Source organism: Microtus oregoni, unplaced genomic scaffold (assembly GCF_018167655.1).
Source record: "Microtus oregoni isolate MIOR12 unplaced genomic scaffold, Mior012 000006F_ref0000085, whole genome shotgun sequence".
In the NCBI taxonomy this organism is placed as follows: Eukaryota; Metazoa; Chordata; class Mammalia; order Rodentia; family Cricetidae; genus Microtus; species Microtus oregoni.
The window spans coordinates 60,855,452-60,878,733 of record NW_024543065.1 but is presented as its reverse complement, the minus strand read 5'-3'; the positions used below and the strand labels follow the sequence as shown (position 1 = coordinate 60,878,733).

Genomic DNA, 23,282 nt, shown 5'->3' with positions numbered 1-23,282 from the left:
AGGAAAACCTTCTAGTCATCTATTTTTAATATCAACAGAAGCATGGGGAGGGCGGTGGAATCTGTGCTTTTTAGTCACCTGGGTCCTTCTGGACCTGTGAGATCTACAGACCCCAGCTATATCTTCTTTATAATCCCTTGTTAAAGTACTCAGCACTCCATCTGGCTCAGAGTCTTGCCCCAGTGGGTGAAGGGTTAATCCCAGGCAGCAGCCATGCAGGTAAAAAGGGAAGGAGCCCAAAATAAACAAAATGTTCAAAGCTGGTCAGACAACAGTGACAATGGGATGATGGTGCTGGGGAGGAAAGGTCAGGGGGGAGGGCAGTTAAGTTTGGCAGGCTACAGTCACTACCCAGATTCCCACCCTCCCACCCCATCTACTTGCCAGGATTTTCAGCAAGTGCGCAGGCAATCTGAAGGAGGTTTCTTAGCATCTCCCAAAGACACATTTCGTCCAGATTCCTCTCTAAGCCTGTTGTCTATAATTATGTGGAGAGGAAGAAGTTACTGGACACCACCAGCCTAATGTCACCAGCTAACAATCAGGGAGTGTCCTAACAGCACAAAATCGTTGACCAGCACACAGAAAAATCGATAAGAAAAAGCCTGCAGCAGCCCGGGGGTGAGTGCAGCACAGTGGGGTTGGCACTCGGCGGAGGGAGGCCCAGGCCCATGAGCTGGACTCCGGGCCCTATGTAGAATTGGGGCTGCTTCTCTCCTAGAAATGCTGCCTGCAGGGTGACTTCAGGTGAGAGCTCACCCAAGGTCTAACTTGGGAACACATAATCACCCAGCTTCAAGGCCATCCTCTACCTCTGCCTCCCAGATCTCCCACACACCTGAACCACCCCCAAGTGACCACTTCAACCTCCAGGTCAAGGCAGTATTCTTCTATTCCCCCCCCCCCCCTTGGTGTTTGGCTTTTGTCCACTTTTGCAGCCTCATCATTCCCCATCCCCCTACAGCTTCCCAAAGGGATGGGTTCTCCCTCCTTCCACTCATTTAATTCTGAAACCTATTCCTATATCAAGACCCATGCATGACCCCTGTGTGCCAGCATCCATCCTCCCCAGAGAAAGGCCAAGTCCCACAGCACCCAAGTTCTGGATGCAGACGGTCAGTTGAGTTGGCTAAAGAATCGACCCCCTAAGTGACAGTAAGTACTAAACCCCCTTGGCTGCCACACCACCATGGCCTGCACTGGGGAACCCTCAAAATACTAATAAGCCTTGCTGCGCTCCACGGTCAGTGGGAAGTCTACTGCGTTGAATAAAAACAGAAGCCTCTCTCCACAGAACGAAGCACTTCCCAGCCACCAAGTCTGTCCAGTCTCATCAGCCCTCGTACCCTAAGTCCCTCACTCCTCAATGGTGATGTGTCACTTGCTACCACCGCCCCCCCCCCCTCCGCCACCCACCAGGAGTGTCCAAGTCCCCTGCAGCTGGAAGCGAGGCTGGAGGGGCACCGAGAGGCGCGCGCGCATCTGGACAGTCCGTTTTCAACCAAGAAACTGAACAGACTACCGAAGAGTTTTCCAAAAGTATTCTCTACCTACTGGGCGAGAGGTCGTCGCCACGTGTAAAGCAGGCAGGGACACCCTCTCCTCCTTTATCCCTCGCGGGGACTACAATCAGCCGGCCTAGACTGGGACCGGCATATACAGCTTCCTCTCCAAGTATTCAGGCTCGCCCCCAGAAAACCTCCCAGGTCACACGACCTGTGATCGACGGTCCCATCCACTGCCCCAAGTCTCAGATCCCGGGACCCGGGCCTGCCGTGGAGCCCCGAGAACAGAGGACGCATTCTCCGCGCCGCCTCGCCTTCCCTCTGGACTCGGTGGGCACCGTGGGCAAGGCGCGCCACGCTGCGGACAGCAGAGGAACCAGAGGGGCTGGGAGGCTCAGCCAGCAACGGGTCCGGGCCCCGGGGGCCCTTCAGCCCTGCCCGGGGCTCCGGCTCAGCGCAGGGAGCCCCTCCCCCTTCCGCTCCCGGTCCCCACCCGACCTCCGCGCCCCCTAGAGTAGAGAGGCGCTGGAGGACACCCTCCGAGGACACTTACTTAAGAGGCTACATAGTTTCACCTCTGAGCTACGACAGCACCTCCCAGGCTCTGGGCTGGGACCTCAGTGCCCACCACCCGGGTGCGGCAGCGCCACTCTTCAGCCCACCCCTTTACTCCGCCGTTGGGCGGAGCCTCACCTCAGTCTGTCCAATAAGAGGTCACTTTTACTGAGACTGACATGTAAACAGAGCAATCATTAAGCCCAGTTCAGTCGGGGGTGGGGCTCAGGCGACACCGCGCTTCCTACTCGGACTAGCCCCGCCAAGAGTCAGGGAGTGCGCGTGCCCAGAATGTGAGAGGGCGGGACCTAGGGAAGATCTGACACTAGGGGTGGGGTCCTAGCTGGGTCCCTGAACTCGGGCTGGACCGCGAAGGAGAAGAGCCCCACCTAGGTAACCATCCTGCCCGGACGACCGCCCTGTGTTGCCGGTGACGCAAAACGAAGGTGCTCAGTCCTCTGAGCCACACTATTCTGTTGCATACAGGGTCTAGGGATCAGTATCCCTCGGTCCTGTCTCCTCACTATCATGGGCTCCACATAAGCTACTTTCTACCGAGCCTCAGTCTTCTTCGTCTGCAAAACAGGAAAAAGTTGATTTTGCCGGGCGCTAAGGTTCCAGTACTATAATGGAATACACGGGAGGGAGAGGAGGGAAAGCCACACTTGACCTCCCCTGGCAGGGCCCCGCCTACCTGTGGTGGTGGTGGGGGGGGGGGCGGGGAAGCTCCTGGCCCAGACCCGCGGCAGGAGGCGTGGCTACGAAACTGGATCGTGCTGTCCTTGACCGGAGCTAAGGCGCACCGCTCAGCCTGGAGACGTGGGGTCGACCAAGGATGGGGTCTGCACCCTGGGCTTCTCAGGTAGCCCCCGTGAAGGAGAAAGTCGTGCAGAGCCACTGCGAGTGACCCGGAGCGCATCTGGGAACAATGGAAGAGAGGATGGTAGGCAGCTAACCGGACTCCCTCTGCACGCGGGGACGTCGAAGGCGCACGTCGAGGATCCCCAGAGAGCTCCATTTAGAACGGCGGCAAGGCCATGAGCAGTATTCGGTCCGCCCAGCCCAAGGCTTTCATCAGGGCTGGAGGCGATCTGCGACGCTGAAGAGTGCCAGTGGGGCACCGCCGCCTGAGGGCAGCGCCATGGCCAGAGAGGAGTGCAAGGCGCTGCTGGACGCGCTTAATAAGACCACAGCGTGCTATCATCACTTGGTGCTGACTGTGGGGGGCTCCGCGGACACACAGGACCTGCGCGAGGAGCTGCAGAAGACCCGCCAGAAGGCGCGCGAGCTGGCCGTGGCAACAGGCGCCCGGTTGACCGTCTCGCTGCGTGACCGGGGCTTGGCGACCGAGGAGCGCGCGGAGTTCGAGCGGCTCTGGGTGGCCTTTTCGGGCTGCCTGGACCTGCTCGAGGCCGACATGCAGCGCTCACTGACGCTGGGAGCAGCCTTCCCGCTGCACGTGCCGCGCCGGCCACTCGTGCGCACTGGGGTGGCTGGCGGCTCCTCTGCAGTGGCCGCGCGCGCCCTAAGCGCACGCAGCCTGCGACACGAGGCCGAGGGAGACTTCGACGTCGCCGACCTGCCTGAGTTGGAGCGCGAAGTCCTCCAAGTGGGCAAGATGATCGACGACATGGAAATGAAAGTCAACGTACCCCGCTGGACTGTGCAGGCGCGGCAGGCAGCGGGCGCCGAACTCCTGTCAGGTGCCAGTGCTGGTGCGTCCTCGGCTGGTGGCATTTCGGTACAGGAACGCGCGGGACCCTGCGACCCCAGCAAGGCCCTGGCCGCCACTGTTTTCAGTGCCGTGCTGCTGGTGGCTGTGGCACTCGCCTTATGTGTGGCAAAGCTGAGCTGACTGACACCCAACGGCCGCCCGCTGCCCCTTCTCCTTCCAGAGTATGGGCGTGAAGGCTGGCCTGTTAAAGAGAGGTAGTGAACCCCCGGTGTGTGCGCGTGTGAACATGATCCTTTCAAGGGCACCTTCTGCCTGGGCAAGACATGTTTTGTTTTTTAACTTACTGGCCCAAGAGGAGTTAACTGCACAGGGCTGTCAGGGCATTACCGTCCGCAGGAGCTTTATCTTCTATTAATAGAAATCGGTCCACAGTGACCCCGTATCCCTTTGAGCTTGATGGGTTAACACGTGTGTCCCAAGTTTGGTGCCCTCACCCTAGTAGTTGGCTCCCACAGTGCATAAGACAGGGCAATTTGGGAAAGTGTAGGGTTGCATCAAGGGTAGCAAAGGGGGTGTTTTGTCCCTAGACAAGAAGCAAACTGCCATAAGACAGATAAGTAGGTTTTATTACCTCAACCCTTTGGGGCCTAAGCTTTGGGAGAGCAGCGTGCTGATAGCGGCCCATGCAAAGTGCTTTCTTTGTGGTTCACTATTGCACTTCTTGGCGGAGATTGCCTGTTAGACACCAGGAACGGCAGCGAGGGCAGATTTGGTGTTGTGACTCCATTTAGGAAACCAAAGAAGGTTGTTTCAACAACTCGATGTGGCGGTCGGGGTTGGATCCCCTGAACACTTGCCTCAAGGAAAGACTTCTCCTTACCCCTCCCTGGATGGGGGGCGGGGATGGACAGTTGGCCTCAGCTTTGGGAGGGGCCATATCACTGCGTAAACAGTCACGGTCTCCTTCCCAGAGGCTTATTTTATTCCGGAATTAGAGCACAGTATTTGACCCTCCTTTGAGGGAGGCTGGGGGAATCCTCTTTGAAGCCCTTAATCCTGTCTATCCCCGGAATTTACCTGCTAGCCAATAGGAGAACGCGTTTTCTGGAGAGCTGTGCAACTGGCTGACCACACGCTACAGGAAAGGGCAATACTGGCTTCATTAGTACACAGAGGCTGAGCCGGTCGGCTGAGTTCAAAATGTAACAGTTTTGGCTTGGAATTTACAGACCTTTAAACACACACACACACACACACACACACCCCTACATACACACATGCGCAGACACATACATACACACCGACATACACACATACACAGACACACACATACACACACACCTACATTGTCTGAAAGAATGACATTAGTACTTTAGTACCAAAGCCAAGCTGTGTTTGTTTGTTTTTAGTATAAAGGAAACTGGGCCACAAGCTCATATATGCCAAATGAGTCAAGCATAGAGATCTTTTACATGTACACAGTGTAGGCTACTAAATATGATCTGCATCCATCTTTTAAAATCTATATTCTTGTGGCCAGAGAGATGGCTTAACAGAAGTTTGTATTGTAGCCGGGCACAGTGGTGCATGCCTTTAATCCCAGCACCCTGGAGGCAGAGGCACTCAAATCTCTGTGAGTTTGAGGCCAACCTGGTCTACAGAGTGAGTTCTAGGAGAGCCAGGGCCATATAGAAAGACCCTGTCTCAATTAAAAAATGAAAAGTGTATATATTGTTCTTGCATAACATGGACGTTCTGTTCCCAGCACCCATCTCCAGCAGCTCACAACTGCCTGGAACTCCAGCTCCAGGAGAGGTCTGACGTCTTCTGACTTTCTCAGGCTCTTGCCCTCACACACACACACACACACACACACCCCTAAAACTAAATCTTTTGAAAAGAATCCAAATTCTTGGATTCTTGGAGGCATTTGGGGACATGAATTTTGAGATCATGACTCAAACTACCAGAATCATCTACATAAAAGGCACAAGCAGCTTCTGCTTTCTACTTATAAAGAAGGAGACGCCCTCTTTTGGCCTCCAGAGGAACTGCATGCAGGTGGTGCACAGACATACATGCGTGCAACCCCCCCCCCCCAGTACAAAATGATGATGATAATGGTGATACTTTTTTAAGTGAGGAAGAGGATCAGGTGGAGGGGAATAGCAGTCCTTTACAAGGTCAGCTTGGAAGACTGATGCACCCAAGCGAATAGGGGCTCACGGTTCTAGGTGCTGCGCCCCACCCCTACCCTCGGCCACGTGACCTCTCTTCACACAGGTTCTGAGGCCTCAAAGAGGAAGCTGTGGAATCTGCTTGCAGGAGTCTTTGATTGTGCTTTTAAAAGATTCACTGCTCTTAAAGCCTACTGAACCCTTTACAACAATTACTGGTAAGAGTTCCTACGCCCTCCTCTGGCTGGGCTAGGTAACTCTGACGAGGTACGACTTTCAACCTTTTTGTTGCTGCTTGCCCAGGATGCCTTTAGAGACAACGTAGAAAGTTTTAAACTCCGCCTCCTACACACGACACAACATGGAGTCTCTGTCACCTTCTCCAGAGATCACCTCCATGGGAAGAGAAGTTTGGAGGCATTTGGGGACGTGGTAGTGGGGAATCTCGCTACAATACAGTTGGTGAAGGCATCCTGACATTTTCAAGGTTGCAACTCTATTCTTATTGGGAGTTTTGTTTTATTTATTTATTTAAAAAAAAAATTAGGGGCCAGAGAGATGGCTCGGCAGTTAAGAGCAGTTCAGCTCTCCGGCACCTGTTACTCCTGCTCCTGGGGATCTGGCGCCCTCTTCTGGCCTCCTTGGGCACCCGCACATACATGGCAGGCGCGTTTGTGCACACACACAAATATCAATGCATTTTTCAAAATTGTTCTGGAGAGAGTATTGAAGACATACACCATCTGGCACTGAATAGGCCATTAAGACAGTGGTTCTTTTTTTTTTTGGTTTTTTCGAGACAGGGTTTCTCTGTAGCTTTGGAGCCTGTCCTGGAACTAGCTCTGTAGACCAGGCTGGTCTTGAACTCACAGAGATCCGCCTGCCTCTGCCTCCCGAGTGCTGGGATTAAAGGCGTGCGCTTCCACCGCCCAGCAAGATAGTGGTTCTTAACCTTCTTAAGCTGTGATGCATTAACACAGTTTCTTGTGTTGTAGTGACTCCCCCACCATATAATTATTTTGTTGCTTCTTCATAACTGTAATTTTGCTGCTGTTATGAATTGAAATGTAAATATCTGATATGCAGGATATCTGATTGTGACCCCTATGGGGTCGCGGCCCACAGGTTGAGAATCGCTGCTTTAAAAGCAGAGCAGATAAATTTCCCATTGCCACTCTTTCCACCCACTCGGCCATTCTTTGGATAATTAGCTGGGTCGTTTGTGAGGGTTCTCAGATCACTGCAACCTGCGATAAAATGTTGCAAAAAGAAAAGGCTGAATTAAGGAAACATTCCTCTAGCAGACCCGTGAGCCCAGGGAACTCACTGAGCTTCAAAATGTTAAATATGAGCTGAATTCTTTGGTACTTGATGCTGTGTAAGGGAACTACTACAGGACAGTGTCACTTCCTGCCTTGTACAACTGGCTCATTTCTAACTAATATGTCTACTCTTGTTTCTACGTGTAATTGATGAGCTTTGGCTGATGCATACTTTACTGTTGAAGTCATCCATTTTCTATAGATATTTTGTCTGATCTGATACCTGAAAAAACTGATGGGAAAAAAATTCAAAATGCATCAGCTAAGCTGGATTTCGTGCAGACCTGCTACTTAAGAATGGAGCAGGAAGGGGCTGGAGAGATGGCTCAGAGGTTAAGAGCATTGCCTGCTCTTCCAGAGGTCCTGAGTTCATTTCCCAGCAACCACATGGTGGCTCACAACCATCTATGGTGAGATCTGGTGCCCTCTTCTGGTATGCAGGTAGAATACTGTATAAATAAATAAATAAATAAATAAATAAATAAATAAATAAATCTATCTTTATAAAAACAGTGAAAAGGGGACTTGGGTTGTCGCCTAAGCCAGAGAACTTGCTTAGCATGTTTGAGGCTTAAGATTCAATTCTGTGCCCCTCAAAAATGTATTAGCTGATATTAAAAGGCGAAAACTGGGGATGTCAAGGGACTGTCAACCTATCAAGGGAATGAATGCGTTCTGAACTAGCAGTAAGCTATTAATGATTACCTTAATCATATTGAAGGAAGAAAATACCCAGATAATTTTTTCTAAGATTGGATCGCACTATTGTAGTCCTGGATGTCCTGGATGTCCTGGACCAGGCTGACTTTGAACTCAGAGAGATCCTCCTGCTTCTGCCTCCTGAGTGCACGGATTAAAGGCACATCACTACACCTTGCTTTAACTGTGTAGCCACGATGGCCTTGAAGTGGTGATCCTCCTGCCTTAGCCTCTTCAGAATCTGCTGCCAGTGTGGGCCACCACAACCCGTGGGATGATTTTATGTAATATAAAAGGTTATGGTTTGAAATGCCACGAGGAAAAATATTTAGGGTAGAGTTGAAACCCGCGCACTGTGGTTTCCCTAGCGTGTGTAAAGGATGCGTGACGCTGAAGAACTGGGAAACTGTTTTGGCAGAAGAGATGTCTAATCTGCACGAGGTTCCTGGCGATGCTGCAGATGGGGGGGCGGTCCACCATCTGCCCTGATCTGGGAATTCTGCCTCTGTCCATGTACCTCAAGTCATTTGATATCCCCATGCCTCGGATTCTCTACTGGTGGCATAAGGGTCTTGACCAGTTAGCTCGGCGAGCCCCCGTGGAGCTTCAGATGTTCGGGAGATCGCCTCACTAACGTGAATAAGGCTTATTTTGTTGGTTGGTTTGGTATGAGGCTTTTTGCTTTGCTGCTTGGTTTAGGTATATCCTCGTTGAATGTAACCTTGTGGTTTGGTGGTTATTGTCTAAAAATAACTAGAGAGATGGCTCAGGGGTTAAGGGCACGTACTCTTCTTCCAGAGCTCACAAGTTCGAGTCTCAGCACCCACACCAGGTGTCTCACAACGGCCTGTAACTCCAGTTCCAGGTGGATCAGACACCTCTGGCCTCTGTGGACACCAGTGTGCACACAGACACACATACATACACGGAATTAAAAATGACAAAATATTTTAAATGTTTAAAAAGATTAGAAGTCAGGCTAGTGAGGTGACTCGGGGTAAGGGAGCCCACTGCCAAGCCTGACAACCGGAGCGCCGTCCTGGAACCCACGTGCTGGAAGGAGAGAACGAGCAACCAAGAGCTGCTCTCTGACCTGCGCACACATACTAAGGCGCGTGTGCGGCCCCGCTCTCCACGCACACAAAATAAATAAATATGTGTAAAAAAATAACAAGTATTTAGTTTTAGAATACCAAAATTAAGCCTCGCGTGATTTCATTGCACACAGATTTAGAGCGTAGACTTTCAAAAGCAAGCGTGGGATTTGGGGTGTAGCTCAGCGATAGTGGGCTCAACTAGTACTCCAAGTCCCTGGATCCAACCCCCAGCTCTACAAAGGGAAACAGAGGCCGATGTGTTATGCTATCTGTGTATGGTATTGGCATAGATAAGGAATTTATAGTATGTGTCCAGTATTTAACTAGATGAGGAATTTAAATTCAGACCCTTAAGTCTGAGTCTAAGTATTTATTTATTTTTAGGGGCTAGAGAGATGCTTTACAGATTAAGAGTGCTTATTGCCCCAGGGTTCGGTTCCTAGCATCAACAAGAGGCAGCTTGTACTCGCCTGTAACTCCAGTTCCGGGGTCTCTGTCCCTCTCCTCTGGCCTCCAAAGACACTGACATCCAACTCACACAGGCACACACACACACACACACACACACACAATAAAATAATGGCATCTAATTTTCAGTATGTTTTGCGGCAATCAGGCCGCCTCAAGAGATTCTGAGAAAGAGTAAAGACAAGCCCTTGCTATTGTCACATAGACTATACTCACTCCCTAACCTTAGAAAACCAGGCAGCAGGGCTTGTTTCTGTGTGATGGTGAATATATGATGGAATCAAGGGTTTCACACCTATGTGTTGTATGAACGGGTTCTAACCACGTTCTGAATAAGCAAAAATATTAAAGATAATGGGCAGCATTAATAACTCGCAGGAAAAGGCACCTTCAGGGCTGGAGAGATAGCTCTGTGGTTAAGAGCATTGCCTGCTCTTCCAAATGTCCTGAGTTCAGTTCCCAGCAACCACATGGTGGCTCACAACCATCTGTGATGAGATCCGGTGCCCTCTTCTGGCCTGCAGGCATACAGACAGAATACTATATACATAATAAATAAATAAATATTTTAGAAAAAAAAAGAAAAGGCACCTTCAAATGGCTCCACTATCAAGTTGCAACTTGCAAGAATATCCTTCATTTTCATCCCCCACATTGGAACAGAGGTTTGCAGCCCGACCACCAGATCTACTCTCCACAGACTGAGGCGTAAAGAGATGTTCAGCGAGCGCCAAGACTGTAGCTGTTTGCTGGATGTTTTCCTCTGCGGTACAATCGTACGCAGACTTTAACACTGGAGGCGAGGCTGTGGGCAACACAGATCAAAGCCATAATTCAAATCCAGTTTCTTCTGGTTCTTGAGGACTGACCAAAGAGCCCATGATGATGGGACAATATTGTTTGGAAAAATATTCCTGCCATCTACTTGGTTTCCATCTCATTCCATGGAGGGTTCCAGATTGTTTCCCCCCTGCAGTATTGCAAGGTAGAGGACACCCTAGTTCCTTTGTGTTTGAGAAGTTTAAGACCATAAGTTTATATAACCTGTGGAAATACAAGAAATGACAGCTCTTGTCAAATGATTTTAAAGAGTCTTTCAAACATTCTGGTGCCAGAAAGCATAGTTGAGTGTTGCCTGCGTGGATATATATGTATTAGGTGCGAGGAAAAGTCTACAAAGTAATACACAGAAGTGAAAATATTTGTAAAGGTGGTGAGATTTATGAATGATGCTTTTCAATATTTTTATTAAATGTTATATTGTTTTTACAATAAACTTTAAATGCTATTATCATCTGGGGAAATGTTAATATGTTATTAAAATGTAATTTTATCAATCAGGGTGTCTAGCTGGATGGTGGTGGTACAACGTTTTTTGAAACAAAGCCTCTGTCTTAGTCACGGTTCTGTGGCTGTGAAGAGACACCATGACTGCAGCACCCCTTTTAAAAGGAAGCAATTAACTGGGGGCTCGCCTACAGTTTCAGAGGGTTAGCCCTTCCTCGTGGCAGGGAGCACACAGGCATGGTGCTGGAGCAGTAGCTGAGAGCTTTGCATCCTGATCCACAGGCAGCAGGCAGAGAGACACTGGGCCTGGTATGGACTTTTGAAACCTCAAGGCCCACCCCCAGTGACCTCCATCAGGGCCACACTTCCTAATCCCACCCTAACAGTTTATCAACTGGGGACATATGCAAATACATGAGCCTATATGAGTCACTCTTGTTCAAACCGCGGCAGTCTCTCTACATAGCCTCGGCTGGCCTGGAAGAGCTCCGAGGTCCTCCTGCCTCTGCCTGACCATTGAGTGCTGAGACTAAAGGCTCGATAACAAATTTTCAATTCAAGCACTCCAGAGGCAGGCAGATCTCTGTGGGCTCCAAGGTCAACGTGGTTTACATTGAGAGTTCCAGGTCAGCCAGGTCTGTATAAACAAACAACAACAAAATAAATAAATAAAAGCAGCTACAATTAGGCTCTCAGGTATCTTTGCCCCAATAACAAACCAGTGTTTTCTTTTATATTTCTTTTCCTCCCATTGCTGGAGGTTGTAGCAGGACTTTGCACATACGCTAGGCAAGTTCCTTACTGCTGAGTTATAGCCTAAACAGAAAGACTTTGTTTTAGGGTCTCTGGGAGGAAGAGCCAAGACCAGTAGGTACAGACCTGTGATCATAGCACTTGGTGGGCGGGGCAGGAGGATTCGACATGCAAGGTCATTCTTCACTATAATAATAGTGTCTTGGAGACTAGCCTGGGCTACGTGAGACACTGTCTCAAAAATAAAAATGGAAGAGAAAAGCAGGGGGAGGGCAAATCAGGGCAGGTTTTTAAATGGGCTGACCAGATGGATCAGTGTAATGCCAAGAGAAATGACTGCCCTTGAAGAGGACCCAAGGACCTCTGCAGGCACACACACACACGCACACACACACGCACACGCACACACACACACACACACACACATACAGAGGAATCTTAAAAAGATGAATAAATAAAATATGCCATCACTGTTATCATCAATCATACTGTATTAAAAGTCCTGAAAATGAGCCAAGAGTCAATACACAACCTTTAACTTTTCCATAGCTGGGTAAAATCTACTGAAACCTTAAAGTGAAAGACATTTATAATTTTCAAAATTAAAAAAATACATTAAACAAGAAAACCCTTCTATACTCCCTAATCACCCAACTTAGAGTATTTATATGACCATACCTGAAGGTTTTATTTTATTTTTGTTTTTTGGTATTTTTTTTTCTTTTTGGCTTATTTATTTATTTATTTATTTATTAAAGATTTCTGTCTCTTCCCCGCCACCGCCTCCCATTTCCCTCCCCCTCCCCCAGTCAAGTCCCCCTCCCTCGTCAGCCCAAAGATCAATCAGGGTCCATGCCCTGTGGGAAGTCCAAGGACCACCCACCTCCATCCAGGTCTTGTAAGGTGAGCATCCAAACTGCCTAGGCTCCCACAAAGCCAGTATGTGCAGTAGGATCAAAAACCCATTGCCTTTGTTCTTGAGTTCTCAGTAGTCCTCATTGACCGCTATGTTCAGTGAGTCCGGTTTTATCCCATGCTTTTCCAGACCCAGGCCAGCTGGCCTTGGTGAGTTCCTGATAGAACATCCCCACTGTCTCAGTGTGTGGGTGCACCCCTCGCAGTCCTGAGTTCCTTGCTCGTGCTCTCTCTCCTTCTGCTCCTCATTTGGACCTTGAGATTTCTGTCCGGTGCTCCAATGTGGGTCTCTGTCTCTGTCTCCTTTCATCGCCAGATGAAGGTTAATATTCAGGAGGATGCCTATTCTTTTTGGCTTTTGTTTTACCTGTGTATAAGAAATTCTCCATGGCCCTACAGAAGCCAGTGTCTGTGTCCACATCCATGGCTTCAGTACCACTGAAGGCCCTGCAGATGCCCAGGGTCTGGTCAGCCACCTGAGTCCATGTTGGCATTTAAGAGTCATTCTGCTTCAGGGCCATGCTGATCTGACTGGTCTATTGCTGGATATCACATGGTGATATCCAGGCCTGGGCTGTGGTGTAGGGCCAAGTCTGGGTCTGTGGTTCTACCATAGCCAGGGGCTGTGCTGATGTCTGTGGTTCCTGCTACCACTTAAGGCTATGCAAATACTCTGGGTTTGGGCCACCTCCTTAAAATCCAGCTGTAGGAAAGCCTATAGGGCATTTTCTTAATTAGTGATTAATGGGGGTGAGCCCAGCCCATTGCGGGTGGTCCTATCCCTGGGCTGGGGGGAGGGGGTCCCGTGTTCTGTAAGACAGCACCTGAGCAAGTAAAAAAGCAGCACCCCTCCATGGTCTCTGCATCAGCCCCTGCCACCAGGATCCTGTCCCAGCTCTCTTCAGTCATGGACAGTGCTGTGAAGTGTAAGTTGAATAAACCTTTTCTTTCCCAACTTGTTTTTTGGTCATGGTGTTCCATCACAGCAGTGTGTGTGGCTTGAATAAGGATGACCCTCATCAACTCACATATTTCAATGCTTAATCCTTAAGGATTTGGAACTATTAGAGAAAGATTGGAACTTGTTGGAGGAACTGTGTCACTGGGGGGTGGGCTTTAAGGTTTCAAAATCCCATGCCAGGCCCAGGCTTCTCTCTCTCTCTCTCTCTCTCTCTCTCTCTCTCTCTCTCTCTGTTTGCAGATCAGAATGTAGCTCTTAGTTACTTCTCCAGCACCAAGTCTGCCTGCCACCATGTTCCCCATCGTGACGATAGTGGACTAACTGCTGAAACTACAAGCAAGCCTCAATAGATGCTCTTTCTGAAGAGTTGCCATGGTCATGCTCTCTCTCTCTCTCTCTCTCTCTCTCTCTCTCTCTCTCTCTCTCTCTCTCTTCTTTTTCGAGACACGATTTCTCTGAGCTTTGGAGCCTGTCCTGGAACTCGCTTTGTAGACCAGGCTGGCCTCGAACTCACAGAGATCCACCTGCCTCTGCCTCCCGAGTGCTAGGATTAGAGGTGTGCGCCACCACCGCCTGGCTGGTCTTGGTGTCTCTTGACAGCAATAGAACTGTGACACAGGCAGCAGGCTAGAGCAGAATGAAGAAGTCTCTGCTATGGCCCCAGATTCTATCCAATGGCTTTCTTAGCTTTCTGGGTTGATGGAAACTAAGGTTTTGTTAAGTTACTATAATCCAAAAGTTTCATCTGTTAGGATGTTAAGTCAGGCATAGACGCGGACAAGGCATGGCTACTCAGGGGACTATAAAGGTAGCCCAAGATAAACTGTAGTTAGACTCTGGACCTGCAACATTCCAACTCTTACCCATCACTGAGGTTCTTTTGGGGAGAAGTACAGCCTCCCCAGGAGCCTCCACTCACAGGGGTGATGGTTTGCCTGTGACCCTGGCTCACAGAGGCAGGAGGGCTGAGAAACCAAAGCCAGTCTTGGCTACATAATAAGATCCTATGCTAAAAGAAATAAATAGACTTATCCGGGTGGCGGTGGGGCACACCTTTAATCCCAGCACTCAGGAGGCAGAGGCAGCTGGAGTGGTGAGTTTGAGGCCAGCCTGGTCTGCAGAGCTTGTTCTAGAGCAGCCAGTACTCCATAGAGAAACCCTGTTCCAACAAACAAAGAGTATTTCCCAACCCCTCTCTAATGAGCCTGCCTTCCACCATAGCATATGTGTCCTGAGCTCCAATACTTTGTATTTGGGGTGGGGACGTGGTGCCAGGGACTGACCGTGCTGCTGCCCTCCAGTCACCCAGCTACATCCGTGGTCCTCGTAAATTAGTGGCTAATGCCGGTTACCAACTCGAACGGACTGAGAGACACCTAGAAGCATAGTAAGCATATTTCTGTGTGCACGTGGGGGTGTTTTAGAGAGGACTGGGGTCCATCTGTGACATGAAGACAAGTCCCCAATCTGGACAGCACAGTACAAGCCAGTCTTGGGCTTTAGAGATGGCTCTGGGTAAGAACCCTTGCTGTACATATGCTATACACAGGTGAGGACCCGAATTCTGGCCTCTAATAGCCATGTAAATGTGTCTTCCGTCCTGGCACTCGGAGGTAGAGACAGGTGGAACTCTGTTAGTCTGAGGCCAACCTGGTCTACAAGTGAGTTTCTGGCCAGCTGGGACTACATAGTGAAATCCTGTCTCAAAAAAATTCAAATAAGAAATTGCATGTGGCCATGATGTCCTAACTGGTGTTGGGGAAGGCAACAGGGCTGAGACAGGGGCATGGCTGAGACAGGGGCATCGTTAAGACCATCTGGCTGCTGTCATCACCAGAAAAAAAGTGCTCAAGCTCCATGTTAAGTGAAGGATCCTGCATGCGCTTGCACACACACACACAGCATACACATATATACACACATACTACATGCATGTACATACCACACACACACACCATAAATACATACACGCAACCCACACAACCCAAACATACATACACACATACCACATGCACACATACACCACATATACACACATACAACCCATACATACACATACACACCACATGCACACACACACCACACACACAACATATACATACACACAACCCACATATACATACATATACTACATGCACACACACACCACACATGGACCACATATACATACACACAACCCACACAACCCACACACACATACCACAGGAACACACAACACACACGGACCACATATACATACACACAACCCACACACTCATACACACATACCACATGCACACACAACACACACGGACCACATATACATACACACAACCCACACACTCATACACACATACCACATGCACACACACACCACACACAGACCACATATACATACACACAACCCACACATACATACACACATACCACATGCACACACACACCACACACAGACCACATATACATACACACAACCCACACATACATACACACATACCACATGCACACACACATATACACATACAGAACACACACAGCCTACCCATATATGCCCATACCACATAAATACACACAAATATACAATACACAACACACACAGAATATACACACAGCATACACATACATAATACATACATACACACAACACACAGCCCACGCTTACATGCCCACACCACATACACAATACACAGAAATATACAATACATAACACACATAGCACATGCACAGCCCGTACACACACATACACACAGACACACACATATAATCAAGATAAATCTCTTAAATTTTATAACTTCTGCTGGCTTTATTTCTCTAGAGACTACTGTTAACTTTATGGAATAGATATCCATTTCGCTGGCCTAATTAATGCCATCTTGTCCTTCTCTGGGGCCTGCATTGGCCTCTCTAACCTTTCTTTTTGAGTCACTCTTTCCTACAGTAACCTCAGAACAGCAGAACTGATCAATAGGATTGATCAATAAGACTGATCGATAAACAGCTTGTGACAAGGGACTGAAGCTACCTCTAGGTCATGGGGAAGCCTCCCAGGATGGGTGATCCTCAAAATGAGGGTGAGTGTCTGCACGCAGTGGGGAGGTTACAAGACCATTCCTCTCTAGTGACGACAACAATGACACCCTTTTAGAACTGCCTGGCAGCACCAGGCCTGGCTCTGGCTAGAACTGTTTCATTACACAGACCTCCTCCCCTCTCTGAATTCTCCAGCATCACCCTCCTTAGCTGGGTCATCGGGAAGGACAGCCATACTAGTCCTTTGGTCCTGCTGGAAACAGCACTTTGCCCCAAAGCTCTGATTACACTGTGTCTATTTTGTGTTAACAGGCTTAATAATTTGCTGTCAGAACCAGACAGAGCACCTACCTCACTTACATTAACTAGCCTGTTTAAAAAGCTACTATAAAGGACATAGAAGAATAGCCAGGTGAAGAGATGTGCGGGGCAAGATGTGAGCATGGGACCAGGCTGGCCTCGAACTCACAGAGATCTGCCTGCCTCTGCTTCCCAAGTGCTGGCATTAAAGGCGTGCGCCACCACTACCGGCCATCCTTCTCTCTTTAAGCATACCATCTGCCCACCCTGCACTTCTATGGGTTTAATAATTTAGAACCACACCAAATGTCTTATTACAGAGGCTTGTTTACTTATTTATTGCTTGCTATTTGTTTTCAGGAGACAATATCTTGTCATGTCATCTAGACTGACCTTGAGCGCACTCCTGAGCACAGACTGTATGAAACATTTATTTCCTCCCATCAAAGTCAGCTCAACCGCGCTTATATTCCCTGGGTCTCCCCTGACTCTTTGCACCTATTAGCCTATCACGTCACATTGTGGAGCTCTGACAATGGGATGAGACAAGGTCATTAGCCTCGCCAGGCATAAAAGGCAGAGGCCATTTCAGCCCTCTGTGCTTGCTAACCTGGTTTACGTTTTGGCACAGGTACCCTTTTTGCAAGAAGCTGTTGCCTTGTCAAGTTCCTTTGCTTTGTTTTGTTTGTTTGTTTGTGCAACACTGAGATTGTCCTTCCCAACAAGGCTCTCCTTACACCCAGGTTCCTCCTGCCTCAGCCTCCCGACCGCTGGGCTAACAGGCTTGTGTCACCACGTGTGGTTTTGTTTTAGAGTTGTGTGGTGTCTAATGCCCAGACTCCCTCCTTCTCCTCCCACGTCCCCAGGGTTGAAAGCAGTGATTCTAATCCTCCATCACTGGGGGCAGGGGGCTTTCCTGGGGCTCTAGCCCCACGTTACCTCATTCTATAAAGTCAGGTGTTTCCAAAGGAGCTTATTGTAAATGCGACACTTTTATTGTTCATGAACTCTCCGAGGGGAAGAGATAAAGACAGAGAGAGAAAATGGCAGGACATCTTTAGGACAGGAGCCTTAAAAACAAGCAGCTCTGACTTTCCTGTCCTTGACTAGTGTTGGGTTACTGTGTGACCCTGTGAGACAGTTGTCACCCCAAGAAACCTGCTCCCACAGCCTGGAGAAATCAGGCCTTACCCATTGCAGCTCTCTCCCTGAGACAGAGTTAAGACACTGTCTGTTGGGGCTGGAGAGATGGCTCAGCAGTTAAGAGCACTGGATACTCTTCCAGAGGACCTGGGTTCAATTCCCCGCACCCACATGGCAGCTCACATCTGCCTGTAACTCCTGTTGCAGGGGATCTGACACCCTCACACAGACATGCATACAGGCAAAACACCAATGTATATAAAATAAAAATAAATTATAAATTAAAATAAATAAGAAGAAACAACTGTCTGCCTATGCTATGGCCTAAAAGCCTTCCCTAATCTCTGGTCCTAACCAGCACCTAGCTTTCCCATGACACATTGCCCATCCCATATTAAATCAAGGGGTGTAAAACTTCCTGACACCCCCTAAAACATATTAAAGCCCGATATCCCTTTGTGCAGGGGATTTTTCTAAAGCTACTTTCTGTCCCAGGCTATCTCTGTCCCCCTCATCTCTTCATCTCTTTCTCTCTCTCTCTCTCTCTCTCTGTGAATGTTTCCTTCCTCTTCTCTTGTCTTTCTCCCTCCATCCTCTCTCTTTCCTTCTCTTTCTGTCTTTGTCTCCCTCTCTCTGTCTCTCCTCCCTCTCTCCCTCCTTCTCTCCCTCTTTGTTTCTCTCTCTCTCTCCCCCTCCCCCATTATAGTCTCACTCCAAGTCATGAGGAGCCTCACAGGATGAGTGACCCCCAATATGAGGGTGAGCGTCTGCATTGTGTGTGTGTGTGTGTGTGTGTGTTTGTAAATGTGTACATGAGTACATCACCCATGGAGACCAGAAGAGAGCATTGGATCCCTGGAGTTAGGGGAATTGTGAGCTGCCCAACATGGGTGGGATACAGGAACTCCCTTGCTTCCTTCTCTTAAACTCCTAGCTATGAACCTATAATAATAAACTCCTTGAGAAAAATCCACCTTCCCCATTGTCCATGAAATTGATTCTTCAAGTTCCTAAGACAAAGAACCTGGAAGTGTTGGGTGTGAGTTGGTTTTCATGGCCCTTGAATTTTTCAGAACCCCAGCCACAGAGTTACTGCTTACCTGGGGTAAGGAAGTTCAAGGACCTCAGCTTTCCCCTCTAGCAACAGAGGAGAACAAGGCAAATCTATTTCACAGTCTCCTATTACAAAGGGATCTGGGAGTTTCTTCTCATTAATAAAAAAAGAGTTTAAAAATGAACTCAGAAGGAAGCTCAAGGGCAGATTTATATATGTTTGAGAGGAAAAAAGAAAGGGGCAGGAAGAGGGAGGGATAAAACTATGCCTCAAACATGTTTGTACGTCTATTATCTATCTATCTATCTATCTATCTATCTATCTATCTATCATCTATCTATCTATCTATCTATCGTGTGTGTGTGTGTGTGTGTGTGTGTGTGTGAGGTCAGAGTCCAGTTACAGGGGCCAGTTCTCTCCTTTCACTATGTAAATGTATGAGGACAATTTTCTTATAGTTTAAGAGAAAAACAACAGAACAGACAAGCTGTACTCTTGGCAGCTGTCAGTAGGAGGGAGAGGAAAAGGAAGAGAGAAAGCCATGCCATTTGTAAGCACAAAAGACAAATGGGTGTGTAGCTTCTGAGAAAGAATAAGAAGATCCAGAACACAGGGGAAGGCATGTGTAGGCTTTGGACAGCATCTAAAGAAAGGAAAAGATAAAGAATGGAGAAAGAGAAAAATGCAGAAATGCAGGGCAGTCACATGGTAGAGGCTTTGCAAGCAACTGCACAGGGGTGTGGTTTCTGGGGAGGTTAAGTATGTTATCTCATTAAAGGGATAATTATTCCTGCCCAATCTTTTACATGTCGTCTGGTGAGCCAGCCTTCCTCAGAGGTGGTCACCCAGCTAGATGATTGACAGGCCCAGCTGGATTACTCTGGAGATTATGTAATGTTCTTTTTTTTTTTAAAAAAAAAAAAAGCAGATCATAAAGTCAAATCTCTACCCAGAGCCAGAGGAAGATTCTATTCTTTTGACCAGAAAGAAATAGCTTTCCCTTAATGGGCTTCAGCAGAGCCCTGATCCCTATTCTCAATGGCCTCCAAAGTGACTGCAATATCCCTCCCTCAGGAGACTCTAATGTCACTTAGGAGACAGACTGAAATAGATTTAACTGTTTCCAACCTGCACTTCTGCCTCTCCCAAGTGCTGAGCTGACAGGTGTGCGCACCACGCCTGTTTTCTGCGCTTCTAGGGTGTCTTACTGTCTTAGTTAGGGTTCTTTTGCTGTGAAGAGATGCCATGACCAGAGAAGCTCTCATGAAGCAAACATTTAATATGGGCTTGCTTGCAGTTTCAAAGATTCAGTCCATTATGGTCATGGCAGAAACATGGCGGTGTGCAGGTAGTGGTAGAGCTGAGAGTGTTACATCTTGCAGGCAACAGGAAGTCGACTGAGACACTGGATGGTATCCTGAGCAGAGGAAACCCTAAAGCTTGCCCCTTCCTCCAGCAAGGCAATACCCACTCCAACAAAACCACATCTCCTAATAGTGCCACTCCATCTGATATTATGTGGGCCAATTGCATTCAAACTGCTATTTCTACTGTAATAAAACAATGTGACTGTCTTAGCTAGGGCTTCTATCTCTGTGGAGGGACCCCATGACCACAGCAATGCCTATAAAGGAAAACATTTAGTTGGGGCTGGCTTACTGTTCAATGTTTAGTCCATTGTCGTCATGGCAGGAAGCATGGCAGCATGCAGGCAGACATGGTGCTGGAGAGGTAGCTGAGAGGTCTACATCTTGGCGGCAAGAGGAGAGAGTGACACTGGGCCTGGCTTTGGCTTCTGAGACCTCAAAACCCCAGTGACACACTTCCTCCAACAAGACCACACCTACTTCAAAAAGGCCATACCTCCTAATAGTGCCAGTCCCTAGGAGCCTATGGGGCCATTTTATACAAACCACCACAGTGATCCTAAGCAATTTGGGGAGGAAAGGGTTTATTTGGGCCCGCTGTTGACCTGAAGTCCTTGTTGTCATTCACACCCTCACCCACCGTTCTAGGAGCAGTGTTTATTTAGAAGAGTGAGACTAGAACTCTCTGATATCCCTGGCTTCCAGCCAGGACACAACCAAGGATATGTCTGGCTTCTGGCTAAGGACAAAAATAAAAGGGCTGCTTTCAGAGCTCCTGTCCTAAGTCTGTCTAACCAATTTCTATCTCTTGTCCTCACACACACACCCATACCCATAAAATACAGTTCTCATCTCAAGGGGATAAAAGATAGGTTATTCTGGAGGTGAATATGAGTGCCTTGGCCTGAGAAACGTGGGTTTCGATGACTCCAGATTTCGTGTTCCATCGGACAGCAATTTTGCAAAATTCTTATAGTGATAGAACGAAGAAAATCATACATGAATACATTTGCCAAATACAGTTGGTGGATGCATGAGGGGGAGAGTCTATGAAAAGCCCTGAAACCTCGGCTGGAGGCCCTACTGCTGTCTGATAGGCTCTTATTCTGGGGTAGAAGTTAGTAGTGTACTGAGCACATTCTAGAAGGGTTCCCAGAGAACCAAAACAACACTCAGTCTGAGGCAGAGATCAGGCAATGGGCGTGGCTACTAAAAGGGATGAAGACAGCCCAAGGTAGTTGTGGTTCTGCATTTGTACCATCCTGGTGCTCCACAATCACCAAGCTCTGATTGGTACAGTTGGCACAATGGAGACACAGTTCCACACGGCACTAAGAAGTCTTTTCTCAGATCTCCACCCCGACAAAACTGGGATTTGATAAGGAGGTGCCCCACTCCCGGCATGGTGCTTTTCATTTGATAATCTGTATCTTCTGGGGTAACCATTCCATGCAGAGCACCCGTGCTTAAATGCCCGTGAAAAAATATTTTAATTTCCCTGTAAAGTTTAGTGGTGTGAGACGTCTTTCTGTATATGTGTTGTTTTTATTGATTAATGAATAAATCTATTTTGGCCAGTGGCTTAACAGAGTAAAGTCAGGTGGGAAATCCAAGCAGAAACGTAGAGAGGGAGTAGGCAGAGTCAAAGAGACGCCATGTAGTCACCTGCAGGAGACAGATAAACCAGAACCTTGCCAGCTCTTGCCATGACGATACACAGATTAATAGAAATGAGTTGAAATATAAGACTTAGCCAGAAATATGCTTAAGCTATTGGAAAAATTATATATAAATCATACATAGTTTCTGTGTGTTTATTTTGGGTCTGAGTAGCCGGGAACCAATGACCAGCCCCCAACAACAGTTTAGTCTATAGGTTTCCATGTGCATTTTTTTTTTTAAAACATCGTTAGTTTGGGATATTTTACCCTAATCCCAACCTCTCCTACTCCATCCCATCTTCTGAGACAGAACCCCTTGCTAACCTGAAATTTACTATGTAGACCAGGCTGGCTTAGAACTGACAGAGATCCAAGTGTCTCTGCTCCCCAAGTTCTGGGTTCACAGGAGTGTGACACAGTGCTCAACAGTAAACAAGGTTGTAAGGTGGAGTTGTCTGGTTTTGGTTTTGTTATTTTGGCTTTTCAAGACAGGTTTTTTTTTTCTATGTAGCTCTGACTGTCTTGGGACTCATTCTGTTGTCCAGGCTGGCCTTGAACTCATAGAGATTCACCTGCCTCTGCCTCCTGAGTGCTGGGACTAAAGGCATGCACCACTGCGTACGGGCGGGTAGGGATTTGAGGAGAAATGCTTAAGTTTTTTAGTAGGAAACACTCAAGCTTAGGCATCACTTTAAGCCTTGGTAAGTACATATATTGCTTGTGACATCTTATTTAAAATTTTGTGTGGGAGTCGGAGAGAAGGCTCAGTGGTTTAGAGCCCCAGTGGCTCTTACAGAGGACCAATTTCCAGCCACTTACAACTGTCTAGAATTCTAGTTCTAGGGGTATTTGAATGCCCTCTTCAGGTCTTCTGGGGCACTGTACATAAGTGGTGCACACACATGCATGTGTGCACACACACATACATATATAAATACACACACATATATATACTATATACACACACATATATAAACTGTATATATATATGCACATATATCTGTATGAGAGTCTTGTGTTGCCTTTATATATTGGTGCATACATATATGCAGATACACATATTTAAATTTTTGTATGTATGTGGTGTGAGACTGTGGGGGTATACATGTGTGTGGAAATATAGCTGGCAGCACATGAACACAGAGAACAGAAGAGGATGTCAAGTGTCCTTCCATTCTCTGCCCCATGATAGAGGGTCTCTCACTGTCTGGAATTGCCAGGTTTTGACTAGACTTGAGGCAGGCAAGCACCGGGAATACCTTAGCAATCTGGAACTTCACTTGGTTTGAACCATGCACATACCCTTCTTCTAGCCTTCATCTTTGTCTGAAATG

General features: G+C 47.9%; 2 protein-coding genes across 4 annotated transcripts in view; one reads left to right on the top strand and one right to left on the bottom strand.

The window, feature by feature from the left end:
• Nucleotides 1–2,165, bottom strand: part of Ankrd27 (ankyrin repeat domain 27) — a 60,025-nt gene extending 57,860 nt beyond the window's left edge. For all 3 annotated transcript variants that reach the window (XM_041654026.1, XM_041654027.1, XM_041654028.1), the window contains exon 1: nucleotides 2,059–2,165. The gene's annotated coding sequence lies outside the window, so the exon portion shown is untranslated. The remainder of the gene's footprint in view (nucleotides 1–2,058) is intronic.
• A 1,036-nt stretch (nucleotides 2,166–3,201) lies between these two features.
• On the top strand, nucleotides 3,202–4,023 carry LOC121449055 (regulator of G protein signaling 9 binding protein). The gene has a single exon (XM_041653261.1). It carries the CDS (start codon nucleotides 3,202–3,204, stop codon nucleotides 3,913–3,915), a length of 714 nt encoding a protein of 237 aa, XP_041509195.1. The 3' UTR covers nucleotides 3,916–4,023.
• The last annotated feature ends 19,259 nt before the right edge of the window (nucleotides 4,024–23,282 follow it).

Excerpts from the sequence above, each read along its gene's own strand:
- LOC121449055 (XM_041653261.1), top strand. The coding sequence starts at position 3,202 with ATGGCCAGAGAGGAGTGCAAGGCGCTGCTGGACGCGCTTAATAAGACC.